Below are 14501 nucleotides of genomic sequence, written 5' to 3' on the forward strand. Positions count from 1 at the left end.
CATACATCTCCCCCAACACCCACCCCCTGCCCTGTCCCATACGCCATACATCTCCCCCAACACCCACCCCCCTGCCCTGTCCCATACGCCATACATCTCCCCCAACACCCACCCCCTGCCCTGTCCCATACGAAGCCCATTGATTTATTGTGATTCTTTCGTTATTCATTCGAACCCTGAATTAAATTACACAGAGATCCAATATGAAAAACAAAAAAAGATCGTGAACGCTAAAAATAGCATCATATATGGCCTGGAATAGGATATATGCATGGATAATTAGGCCTACGTTTAAATGAGTGGATAAGCCTTACGGAACAAATAAGGCACATTGCAATGTGAAATGTTGAACTATTTTCAAAAATGTATGTAATAGGCCTAGGATAGGACTACATCAGTGGCGCAGTCTACATATTGCGTAAAATGTGGTAGTACTGCAGAACAAAGGCGACGTTGTAGTCTATAGCTGCACGGTAACCCCAGACATATAGCTGCACCATAACCTCAGACCTTTCCTATTGTGCAAAGTGAACACCCGTGCGTATGCATGGATTTGGTTGAGGTCACCAGCCGTCCGCTTATCCCCCTCTCGTGCTGCAGTATACGCAGTGTCGTCTGCGAAGCAGCCGGACGCGTGCCTCCAGTGAGCAAATTCGACGCGCAGTGAAGTCCAGATGGCTTGTATGGTAAACCAAGCTCTGCAATCCACCCCTTTATGCTGACCTATATTACACAGTAATGGATAAAGCCTATCTGATTTAGAGGCCTTCTATGCGGCAAAGAGACCAACGAATCCAGCGAGCCCCGCAGTGAAAGGGTGCAGTGGCGTTAATTTAGGCCTGCAGGCTGCAGGTGACCACAGTGTACACTGAGAATGTGTAGTATATTGGTGTTGAATTGAAGACTACATAACACAGCCTTTCCCATCTCCTTTATCATCAAGTCTCAAACGCTATGGACAATAGGCGATGCACCGTGAACGTGACGCATTGCTGTTCAGTTTTATAGAGCCTTATGCAGCCATAAAAGTTAATTGATTTCACAAATTAAAGACAATGGTCTCAGCTCATGCATCAACATCGATCCGTCTCCAGCCAATCCTTTTCTCAAACTCAAGCATCTACAACCAACTAAGATTTCCATAAACAAATTGTTTTCACGTGATTATGTGTTGGACAAAACTCATGTATGTTTTAATACAATTGTTTATTATGTATTATTTGTGGATTTCTACATTAGAGGATTTGTCTGAGTGTATTGGACTATAGATTTAGGCCTATAGGAATTAACAACACACCAGTCTCCCATTAACTAGGCCACGTCATCAAGGACCTCAGCCACCCGAGCCACGGCCTGTTCACCCCGCTACCATCCAGAAGGAGAGGTCAGTACAGGTGCATCAAAGCTGGGAGACTGAAAAACAGCTTCTATCTCAAGGCCATCAGACTGTTAAATAGTCACCACTAGCCGGCCCCTGCCCAGTACCCTGCCCTGAACTTTAATCACTGTCACTAGACAGTTACCACCGGGTTACTCTACCATGCACATTAGAGGCTGCTGCCCTATGTACATGGTCATAATGGAACAATGGTAACTTTTAATAATGTTTACATACTGTTTTGCCCACTTCATATGTATATACTGTATTCTAGTCAAGGCCTATCCTATTTAACTATTGCTGTACATATACTATCAGATATATTACATATTCTATCCATATTGTCTATACATCCCATCACACACACACACACACACACACACACATATATATATATATATATATATATATATATATATATATATATATATATATATATATATATATATGACAGACTCCGGACTCCGACATTGCTCGTCCTAATATTTCTTAATTCCAATCTTTTACTTTTTATATTCGTGTGTATTGTTAGATATTACTGCATTGTTGGAGCTAGGAACACAATCATTTCGCTACACCCGCAATAACATCGGCTAAATATGTGTACGCGACCAATACAATTTCATTTATTTGACGTGTAGCCCTATATGCCTATAACATTTGAGTCTGTTGCAGAGAAATTTAGTCCAAAAAAATGCAGATTTTCGAAAAAGGCCAACAATAAAGTCAAAATGCAATTTAAGTTTATACATGATCCAAACTCATTCACAGCGGTTTGCTTTAACTCCAGATTATTGCACATTTATCTGCTGAAAACGAGTTTACACAAATCTTTTTAAATGGCAATGTTAGTTGCCTGCTCAGGCATGGTACCCAAAGCCCCTCGAACAGCGCTGTGTGCAAGGGCCTAAAATCGAAAGCTACATTCGAGTTTCTCCACACTTGAAGAGGCAAATCCTTTTTAATTCAAATTTGCGTAACCCTCTTTCATATACATTTGCATAACTTTGTTAATAACTTGACTGACTTCTTTTTTATCAGCAAATGTTGCCTAAGAAATAAACAGATAGGACATTTTCCCCCAATGTATTCCATTCTTTACTTAATAATAATAACTATTTCAAAACGATCTAATAATGCAAAATGCAATAAAGAAAACTGCAATGGTTCAACTCTGGCAACATGCTTATTTCATAAAATGGAGCATGACAAATTAGTCAAAGCCTGATTCAGAACATAACAGAATGTTTCAAAGAAAAGGAGGACATTTTTTTTGAATGGCTACATTTTGTCAGGTCATGGATTTCTTTATTCTAGTTCACCGAAACTACCAGAACCTGACTTGTGTCTCAAAAGATGGTTACAATGCGTTGTTTTACTAACGTTACAATGTATCAAGGCTGAAACATGATTGGCTACACAAATGATTGTTTGCCATTATATCCTGATAATTACATCATTTACCTCAACATTTCATATAGGGTAAGGTTTTGGCATTCGTAGGTCTTTTAGCCTATTGCCCTATATTTTTTAAAATGCAAACTACATTTAATAATTCTTACATTTCCTGAAATTACTTAGGCCTATAGCTAAATAAAATATATAATTTTGTGCAGGTTTGGTAATAGGCTGTGCTCAGCCAATTGTAGACTATAAACATGAAAACTGGCGCGTTACACAAGTTGTTATGTAGGAAGGTAGGTAGGTTCAGCTAGTTTGTATTGGCACCAGGAAGACTGAGCTCAATGGTCGCAACGACTCGACTCCGTTTGATTTGGCGTCATTTTACCCACAGTAGAATGGGAGATATCTCTTCCAAAACACAGATGCCGACTCCAGAGACCGCTCTCCCCGGGAGAAGTGAAAGTTTAAAAGTATCAGGTAGGATGACTTTCCCTGTCTGTTTCGCATTGTGTCCTAGGCTCGGTAGCTATAGCCTATAGTAGCTAACCTACATACCTAGTAGCTTAGCAAAACACCCGTAGGAACTGGAAATTGGCCTAGTTATGTACACATAAAAAACAGAAAACACAAAGCGCGGACAGTTGATATTTCTGTCAACAAGCACTTGTCGTACGACTGTGTAGCCGACATACTTATGTGTTGCACGAACTTGACTACACTTCTGCCCTGCTATGACTGTGAAGAGCTTTGTTTTGTCACTGAAACCTCCATATTGCGCATGCGTATATTCACTTCTCGCTGCTATTAAGCTGTTTAAGAAAGGTCCGTGCAATTTGGGTTCCTTGGGACGTCCCTACCCCATTGAAGTTGACATTTAAAATGGTTAAGGTAAGGGTTAAGGTAAGGGTAGGGTTTAGGGTAGAGACGACCCTAATGTAGACCAGTCTCTCTCTATTTCTCCCTCTCTCTGCACAGTACACACACACACACACACACACACACACACCTCTGATTAAGGCAACCTGTTCCAAAGCTAATAATTTGTAAAAAAAGACAATTATAATAATATTTATAATAAAGACTGGAAAATTATAGTGCTGTTAATCTTGCAAATATGTAGGCCTTAGACAAAGGGTATTTCTATTGGATCTCACTGCCATTAAAGTGACTGAATATGCATAGTATCCTACTGGCAAGAACTTGACTAGCTTGGGGGAATTTGTGCTAGTTGGTGCAAAACATCAAATGTTTTCAGGCATTTATAAAGAAAGATGCTATCTCCAACACTCCATTTGGATTAAAGATGAATTGTGTTTCCTGTCTGACTCTCAGAGGATGGAAAAGGCACTAAAAGGCAAAACTTTCAGTTTGAGGGGAATGGCTGACACAAGTTGAGTTACATAAAAATGTAAAATGTACCAGGGTAGCGGGGTGCGGTCTGCAGTGATGAGAATGAGAACATGTAGCCTACTAGCTTTTGCACTGTTGTCAGAGAGAGGAGAGAGAGAGAGCACTAGGAGCTCACTGCATGACATCAAACATCGATCGCAAGGAAAAGGCAAGAGAGAGAAAACGATTGCAGTACCTTGTGTTGCTTGGTTCCAGTCACCATAGGAAGGGAAAATTATAAGTTATTTGTCTCGGGTCCTGTGGTTTTCTCAGAAACAGGCCCCATCTGAGTGGATGTCTAACACAATACCTAGTTATACCGTCAAATCGTAAACTGCATTTCACTTTTCTTCAGAATTGCCCCAAATACGATGTTCAAGCCACAGTCACACAGCTATTCGCCTTTGTGAAACGTGTGTGTGTTCCTCTGTGTGTGTGTAAGAGAGAGGGTAAGTAAAAGGCCTGGCGGGAGCAGCTGAAGGCTGCTTGAGATGCGGCTCACACGGGCACTGTGTGCAATGGCATGAAGTGTGGCCGTGCAGGGAAGGGATCCACCCCGCAGGACTGCAGTGGTCTGATTACCAGCCCCAGCCCCATACAGCCCTGGCCTCCCTCCCCAGTCACAGCCCTATGGCAACATCACTGCACCACGGGGCTGGCAGGTTGCCAGGAGACGCACGCACAGCTACACAGACAGGCACCACACCACTGCACGTGGCTCTGCTCTCTCTGTTAATGCATCCTGATTTTGCTGTTAGCCTGCTGAAGGTCACACATGACGGGGCGTTGGAACAGTGAGGAAAAAGGAATGAATGGTCAGAGACAGAATGAAGTGGATTCATTTATTGCCCTGCAGGATTATGATGTCCTGGATAAGAGAGTAGCCATGGTATCTGTTATGCATTTTATGGACGGTGAAATTGTTATTTACTTATGGACATGGTGAAATTCATCCAAATCCCAGTGGTTGCTGACAGGCATATGACTGCCTATTTGATATTGTGCAGATCCCAGATGGCTCTAGTTCTGTGTAGTGCAGCTTCCAGTGAAAGAGAATAGGGGTCAATCCTGATTTATGTGGTCATTCGAAATGATGTGATTGTGTAAGGTGTATACTGTACCATCCATACACAATCCTCTTCTAGAATAGATAGGGATACTGATGGACTGTTTTAATTATGATTATAATTATTATATATATATATATTTTTTTTTAGGGGGTAGAGCAGCTTTAATATTGCAGATAGATTGTAACTTCCATCAAAGTAATTGTCTGCGTCACTTCCAATCCCCCATATGTTTTTGTCTCGCAAATATACACTACCGTTCAAAAGTTTGGGGTCACTTAGAAGTGTTCTTGTTTTCGAAAGAAAATACAATTTGTTGTCCATTTAAAATAATATCTAATTGATCAGAAATACAGTGTAGACATTGTTAATGTTGTAAATGGCTATTGTAGCTGGAAACGGCTGAATTTTAATGGAATATCTACATAGGCGTACAGAAGCCCATTATCAGCAACATCAGTCCTGTGTTCCAATGGCACGTTGTGTTTGCTAATCCAAGTTGATCATTTTAAAAGGCTAATTGATCATTAGAAAACCCTTTTGCAATTATGTTAGCACTGCTGAAAACTGTTGTGCTGATTAAAGAGCAGTACACAGCGTTGTACGAGATCTGCAGTTTCTTGGCAATTTCTCGCATGGAATAGCCTTCATTTCTCAGAACAAGAATAGACTGATGAGTTTCAGAAGAAAGTTATTTGTTTCTGGCCATTTTGAGCCTGTAATCAAACCCACAATTGCTGATGCTCCAGATACTCAACTAGTCTCAAGAAGGCCAGTTTTATTGCTTCTTTAATCAGCACAACAGTTTTCAGCTGTGCTAACATAATTGCAAAAGGGTTTTCTAATGATCAGTTAGCCTTTTAAAATAATAAACTTGGATTAGCAAACACAACGTGCCATTGGAACACAGGACTGATGGTTGCTGATAATGGGCCTATGTAGATAGTCCATTAAAAATCAGCCATTTCCAGCTACAATAACCATTTACAACATTAACAATGTCTACACTGTATTTCTGATCAATTTGATGTTATTTTAATGGACAAAAAAATAGCTTTTCTTTCGAAAACAAGGACATTTCTAAGTGACCCCAAACTTTTGAACGGTAGTGTGTGTGTGTATATATATATATATATATATATATATATATATATATATATATACATACATACATACATACATACATACATACATACATATAAATACATATACATACATATACACATACATACATATAAATACATATACATATATATATATATATATATATATATATATATATATATATATATATATATATATATATATATCATATTCTTTAAAAAAATACATTTTCCTTTATTACTTTCCAACCCCACCACCCCTCCCCTAATTGGAGTAAACTAGTGAACAACAACGCTTAGGCCTCTACTTCCAGCTTATACATACTGTATACATTTTATGGACACAATAATTGTATTTTGTTTGTTTTTACTCCTGAACTTCCTCTACCCTCAACCTCTCTGATCATTTTCTTGATGCCATATCTTTCAAACTGTGCTCTTTCACAACAGTTCTCAACCTATAACCTATATACTTATGGACACAGTATGTTTTACATTAGTTATTTTGTTGTTATTAGTTGTTATTAGTCCCAACCTTCAGCTCTATTCAACCCCTCCCATCTATCTCTTAACACCATCTATATTGGATTTCTATTTGCCATATCTTTTTCAACTGTACTGATGGACTCTTTGTTGTAGATTGTGTTTTCAGTTTTCTTTCATAATCAGGAATAATGAGTTACATAGTTGCAAATTGTAAGTTAGCACATATATATTCCCTTCACCTCACTAAATGACCTCTAGTCAGTTAATGGATATAAGGGATTTGACCTTATGTAAACATTTATTGTAGTCTACGAGCTACATGGTTTGAAATCCATTTGAATCTAATATCCCAAACCTTCGGGGAAATCCATGAATTAATAAAGTAGCAAAATGGCTTTAAGAGAAATTGACAGCCAATCAACTGCCTCTGTTTTGCTGTGCGTCTTATTTATTCCCTATAGGATTGCTCCTGCATCTGCCAGCCCTCATTCCACCATGCTAGGCTGTTGCGTGGGATGGGGGTTGTGGCTATGTGGTAATGGATGGTGTGAACATGGAGGTGGGCAGTGGTGAGTTGGCACCAGCGATATGGGCACTGAGGTGACCCCTCAGAATGGCAGGAGATGCTGTGCCTTGGCACACGGTGAATAGACTACCCCAGCATTGAAAAAGAGAAGCGGCTTCAGGTCTTGTAAAGACGTCCCAGAGACATTTTTGGGGAGTCTCTTCGAGAGAGACATGGAGGAACTCCTTGCGTGACTTGCTTGGGTGAGGGTGGGAAGGAGAGGGGAGAGGAGGATGGGCTGTGGTGGGGGCGTGGAGAGGTTAAGGGGGTGTGTGGGTAGGCATTGGGAGGTATTGGCTGGCAAGGACTCCAAGTACCACACGTGTCTGTGTGCATCTGGGTGGGGGGCGGGAGAGGGGAGATGCCAGAGATGAAGGAAGTGGTCGAGTGGCATTGCTCAGAAATTAATCAGAGATTCGTTTTGATCAATTTGCTCAAATCAACGGTTTTATTTTGGGGGGAGGGTGGGTGTTTGGGGGGTACGCAGACAGACATGTTGGAACCCCGCCAAGGCATCTCGGGAAGGTTGCCATGCCGAGAGAGGGAGAGGAAGAGAAAAAAGCCAGGCGAGACTTGGCAGGGTTCTATCGCAGCTCCCTTTGTCTGTTTGCTCAGCTTTGCGCTAAGGAAATCAAAAATACCCAGGGTGTAGGAACTCTGCTTCAACGCGAAAAAACTAAACCAAACAAAAAAACAAGTCGAGAAAAATACTTTGAAAAATTTGAGGACGCTGAAGGTGAATGGGGCACAAGCATAGTCACCAAAAAACGATGTTCTAATTCCAGCAGAACTACAAAATGCTTATTTTCGTGACTGGAGCAAGTTACTTGAGCCAAGAGATGACCATGTCATTTGAACTCAATCTTTCTTTGTAATTTCAAGGCGAATGAAGCCGCCGCATCTGTCTTTTCTGGCTATGTTTTTTAACACAAAAGGACTCTCAAAAGTGGACCTGGATTTTATCCATGAAGGACTGCCAGAACTGTTGTGGCCAAGCAAGTGTCAAGAAAAAAGTGTTTTGCCTTTTCATAGATCAAACCTTAAGTCGCCATCCGTACATCACTGGGAGTAGATTTCGCCTTCAAAAGTTGTGTGATTGTACAAATCGCTGACTTCAATGCACCGCTAGGGTCCGAATGGAGATAACTGGCCACAAAAATAAGTTTGATCATCTCCCTAACTGCCTCTGTTGTCACTAAGTTGTCCTCTTTGTGAGAGGGGTTTACAGCGAAACAACAACAACTGGTTACTCAGACCAAGTGCTCTTAGACCAGGCTTTCGAGTTCCATTGTGTCTCGCAGTTGGACGAACTGAAGAACATTTTAAGATATCTCGCCTGCAAAGGACTGAGATTCTCCAGTGTTTGGATTTGAGATCTGAGGCCAATGGATCTACTGTAGTCTGTGTGAGGCACTGAACTACTAGTGCAGTTGCTTCAAGCTGCCTACTCTCAGTTGAAAGAGAGTTCTACAGGCCTGAGTGGTTTTCTGCTGCTATGTAAGGTTTTTTCAATACAATGAATTCTCAGCTTCACAATGAGAGTGTGGTACTGTGTAAGGTAAGTTATGTTATATCTGTTTTTCTACCACTCCCATTAGACCATAAAGAAACCATAGGTGTTCCTTACTTACCAGCTTTGTTGTTGTCCCCAGGGGACTTCACAAGTCTAGCAGTGTTTTCCTGCTATATGAAAAAGGAAGGCACTTAACGGAGGCTGGGGATTGTCAGGGATGACTTAAAACGTCTCCTGAAGGATCATCCTGCCCTCCCCAGAGGACCCGGTGTGTCTACCATTCTACCATTTCCCCACGATCAACGTCCTAGCTGCTGATTTTCACACTGCCCACAGTCCCTGCAGAGAGAGTGGTCTCCCTGTCTCCGAATCCCCCGGAACCAGCAGCTTTTCTCATCTCCACCGTGTGGCTGATATCCCCGCTCCCGTTGTCTGTCACAGGCACAGCAGTGCCCTGTCCCCCCGGTCATCCTTAGGAAGCGCTGTGCATGATGGTTTCTGATTTGTGTCAGGCACTTTATTAATAACCGCAGGGAAAGGCTAATAGAAAAGTAAGACATTTTCCCCTCTAGGTTTATATTGAATCGCTGCCAAGGCAAATTAGACTCTGACAGATGTGTTTGGGCAGATAACAGGTGGCGTTAGCAGGTGAACATCATATTTAGCCTCTCTCTGTTGTGTTGGAATATTTCCAGTGATTTAATCATTACTTGTCCTTATATTTAGCTTCAAATTATGGACAACAGAAAGCAGGCAGCAGTGTTGTGTTTTTATAGTCCATTTTCATTCAAGTTAATGAAAATGAATGCCCAGCTCACTTAGCTGTGGTTAAGCTATTACTGTACAGATGAAGCATTAATTAATCACAATTATCCACATTTTAGTATCACAGAATCAAGATAATGGCGATTTAAGAAGTTCCTAATTGTCCTTTTAGATTTAGATTCTGTAAATGGGGTTGGAACTAAAGGTTGGAGGAAATTCTGTTTAGTGTTAGAGTGCTGCTCTTCTCTCCTCCTGATCAGAAGTGCAGGTTCATGCAGGGGTGAGGGCCTCAGTCTCCATCTCTGAGAGTATGAGGAGGGAGGGGAGGGGAGATGTAGGCCTGCTGATGCATTAACACATGGCTCTCTGCTCCTGAGGGTCTTCCTCTTGGACCCAAGTAACCTGACACACAACGTCAGTCTTTTAAAGGAGGTTCAGGGCAGGAAGTTAGGCCTGAACTTGGGGGGCCTTGACTACAAGCACTACTAGCATTTGGCCTTGGCTTTTAGCTTGGCTAGCTAGCTGCTCCCCCTGCTGAGCAGAGTTATGACTACTTTTCTATTTAACGCTTCCAGTTTTAAAGAGAATGTAAGACAATAGCTACATGATTCTGTCCTGTCTCAAGTCTTGACTGTTATGAAAGTGTCAACACAAGTAACCGAAGAAGTCCAGTGAACTTGAGAAAAGTTAGACTTCTTAGAAGAACCTGAAGTCTCCAGATAGCGGGACTGATTGTTGAGTTTGTGAGTGACTGCATCTGATGGTCATGGTTGGACTGAAGCTCCAGCCTTCAGTGCTCACTCATGTGGAGGGCGATGGCGTAGTGGAGGAGGAAGCTCTCCGATTTCTCAAAGGTTGGCTTTACCCAAGTCCACCCATGCATGCATGGCCAACTCCGCCTGTCTATGAATTATTCACAAAGCTCTCATCTTCACAGGTCACTGTCATCCAGCAGTCTCTCTCTCTCTCTCTCTCTCTCTCTCTCTCTCTCTCTCTCTCTCTCTCTCTCTCTCTCTCTCTCTCGCTCTCTCTCGCTCTCTCTCTGCCCTTCGACTTTAATCCAGAGAAACTTCCCCAGCAAACACAGCACAGATCTCCAACCCAGGGCTTCCAGTGACAGAATGAGTACTCGGGTTGTCTGTGAGCAATATTGCAGGGTTTATCATGCCTGCTAAGTGAATTTTAAAGGCTTATCGGCCTCTGTTGTGCCGAGATATGTCTTAATTTGTCACATGCTGAGTAATGATCCTGGCTAATGCCGGCGTAGACTCTGGTGACATGCAGGGCATTTCACCATGAGTGTCCCTTGTTTACACTGATAACCCCACAGACAGAATTGGCACCGCTTGCACCTCAGAGAACTTAGATTACCTGTCATTCACTGAGGTTTATCTCTCTCAACCACAGTTTGCCATCCACTGAGTATAAACTCAGTTTAAGATGTCTCTTCGTCATTGCTATCTTGTCTTTCAGTCTAGATCCAGTTGTTTAAATGCTTAGAAACCCAGTTTTAGGATTCCAAACCGTGACTTCCTCTGCTCTTAAAGACAAATCATACACTCTTGTGGTGTACCGGCCCCATGTTTGGTCAAACCCATTTGGGACCAATTTCTGTACATCTTCTGTCTGACTGGATTGGAGGTGAAGTGACTGTCTGTGACTACAAAGTAGACATGTTTTCATCACTTAACACCAAGCAAATAAGGGTATATCTATGAATAATTTAGTGAGTCTGTTTGCCTACCACATGTATCTGAAACCGAGGTGGAAGTGCTATAGGAGGACAATTCATTAGCTTGTCACGCTATGACTACCCCGTTCTGAAAACAGTTGAGTGTAATCAAGAATCGTTATATTAGCCCTGGGCACACAACCTTAATTCAATGAAAGATTAGATGTAACAAATTAAAGATTCATTCATTAACCTCAAACCCACCAGGTGGGGGTTATTAATAAGATTAATTATATCATGATAATGCTAATGATATTCTACGATTCTCATAAATCTTTAAAAAGTCTCTTAAAAACAAATTGGAGGAAGGATATTTCCGAGGATCATAGCTCTGTATTCATTAGTGTGTAACGGTGAGAGATATTTATTTGACCTGGCTCATCTCATTACTGAGAGGGATTACACAGAAATATGGTTATTATTTATCATATTAGCCCTATATTAACTGGTTGAACCACAGCCAGCTAAGAAAACTGACCTGGAATGACATTGTACAGTGTAGTGCTGGAGGTAAATTTTTTCTACATTTACATTTGAGTCATTTAGCAGATGCTCGTATCCAGAGCGACTTACAGTAGCGAGTGCATACATTTTCATACCTATCATACTGGTCCCCCGTGGGAATCAAACCCACAACATTGGTGTTGCAAGCGCCATGCTCTACCAACTGAGCTCAGCATCTCTTCCTGGTTCTTATGATTTGTTTAATTATATTTGAGTAATTTAGCAGACTCTTATCCAGAGCAATTTACAGTAGTGAGTGCATAAATGGTATCGAACCCACAACCTTGGCGTTGCAAGCACCATGCTCTACCAACTGAACCCCACAGGACCCCGTGAAAATAGGATAATCGGACCCCCCCCAATTATCATTAGAGGATCATCTGCCTAATAATCTTTTGGCTAATTTGTCAAATAACTGGCCTCACACCACAATACAATGTGATATTGTTTAGATCTCCCATTATAGCTCAGTGGCCTTGCTCTCTCTCTCTCTCTCTCTCTCTCTCTCTCTCTCTCTCTCTCTCTCTCTCTCTCTCTCTCTCTCTCTCTCTCTCTCTCTCTCTCTCTCTCTCTCTCTCAAACCCTCTCTCTAACTCTATCTCTCCTCATTCTCTCTCTCTCTCATGATAGTTATTTTGCATAATTTACCTGACATCTACTCTGGTTGTTAGTGGGCGGGAGTGCTGGAGGTTTCAGTGTGAGCTTAGCCCACTGTTGGTGAGATGCCATTAGGCTGCCCTGTATGAAAACCCTCACACATACACACACACACACACACACACACACGCACACACCTCTCTCCCCTTCTCAGCCCATGCACTCATTCCAGGGCTCCAATAGCAACGGATGCTGTGCTGTTGCCATGTGTGGAGGCATTTCTATGACATTGCTTGGTGGAGTGGCATGATGCCTGATTAACCCTTCGTAACCCTCGTTGCGTAACCTCTCTTGATTGCATAATGGATTGCCATTACACATAAGGTTGATGGCTTCCTGTGTAACCTCACTACTCTGTTTTGTATCCTCTTAGAACAGAGCGAAGCTTTGATGCATGGCGCGGAGCACAGCGTTGGCTGAATGTGTGGCCGTTGACCTGTGACCCAGACCTCCTCCTCTACTGCTATAGTTCTGCTGTTGCTGCTGACTGTGAAGGGTTTCCATTAAGCAGTTAGATTATTGCTGGTCTGTGCGATGTGCTGCTGGAAGCCAGGCTCTTAAATCCTGTGTTCTGTCATATATTGTTGTGTGGTGCAATATTCCGAGGTATGGGGTCAGATGAAGCTGATGTTACAGTATGTGGGTGGGCATGTTATGTTATGGTACAGTATATACATACTGTAACTAACCTACATTTCCCCCTTTGAAATTATATTGTGATAACTCTTAACTGCATTATCTCACAACAAGAGGGGATATACAGTAGTTGCTGTTGGTAAGAATGTTGTGATCTTTGTCACAAAATATGCATATATTTGTTATATGGGCTCCCGAGTGGCGCAGTGGTCTAAGGCACTGCATCTCAGTGCTTGAGGCGTCACTACAGACCCCCTGGTTCGATTCCAGGCTGTATCACAACTGGCCGTGATTGGGAGTCCCATAGGGCGGCGCACAATTGGCCCAGCGTCGTCCGGGGTTTGGCCGGTGTAGGCCGTCATTGTAAATAAGAATTTGTTCTTAACTGACTTGCCTAGTTAAATAAAGGTACATCTCCGAAAGCACAAGTTCCACTTGAGCTTTATCAAAATGTTCTCTTTCATTGATTTCTATAATCTAGTATAATGGAGCATTGCTCTTAAATTTTTTTGGATTCTCAGTTTACACCCCTGGGGAGGAGGTTCAGAAAATAATAACACAAAATACAAAAGATTGGATTTGGCCTTCACAGACAGAGTGAATCAGTACAACTAGGATACACAGGAAGGAATGACCCCCCCTTCCCTCATCTCCTCTCCTCTCCCCACCCTTTGGAAGAAATACACAAAACCTGAACAAAGAACTGATAGAATTTAAGATGTATTGTGTCCTGAGTCCTGCACTGTTTTTGTTTCCAGTGTTTCTACCTCTGGGGGAAGAAAAACTCCCTTTTATGTGTGAGCTCAATCCGCCCATAGACCTAGCTAAGGAGTAGGAGAGAGAAACCATGTTTGATGTTGACACATAAGTCGGAGATGAAGGAGCAGAGCAGCCCTCCTCGCTAACACTATGCTTCCCCCCCTTACTAAAAAAAAAACGGAATGCATCAGCCGCTCACAAAGGATCGCTGTTCATGGTTCTGAAATCGCGACGTCTACTCGGCTGCCTATCGATAGGCTATCAGATTATGTGGTGCTAGTGCTTGCAGTAGCCTATAGATTTGCTTTAATGGATGCATGTTTATTTTTATTTGGTTGGCATTTTCTCATGTTAAGCCTAATGTTCATGTTTCACGAAGCTATAGGCCTACTGTGTCGCAATGCTGCTATTTGGAATGCTGGCTGGCGGCAAAATGTATTTACTTGTTCAGTAATTCAAGTGGGAAATTCAAATATTGCAAATTGTAAAATTAATTCATTTTACAATTTGCAATATTTTAATTTCCTACTTTATATATATATA

General features: G+C 41.9%; 1 protein-coding gene across 1 annotated transcript in view; it reads left to right on the forward strand.

Moving 5' to 3' along the window:
• Window positions 1-3080: 3080 nt before the first annotated feature.
• Window positions 3081-14501, forward strand: part of LOC121552453 (mitochondrial peptide methionine sulfoxide reductase) — a 103359-nt gene continuing 91938 nt past the window's right edge. Inside the window, exon 1 of the mRNA XM_041865389.2 lies at window positions 3081-3259. Coding sequence (XP_041721323.1) covers window positions 3124-3259 — 136 coding nt within the window. The 5' untranslated portion in view covers window positions 3081-3123. The remainder of the gene's footprint in view (window positions 3260-14501) is intronic.

The sequence above is a fragment of the Coregonus clupeaformis genome, chromosome 36 (genome assembly GCF_020615455.1).
Source record: "Coregonus clupeaformis isolate EN_2021a chromosome 36, ASM2061545v1, whole genome shotgun sequence".
Taxonomy (NCBI): domain Eukaryota; kingdom Metazoa; phylum Chordata; class Actinopteri; order Salmoniformes; family Salmonidae; genus Coregonus; species Coregonus clupeaformis.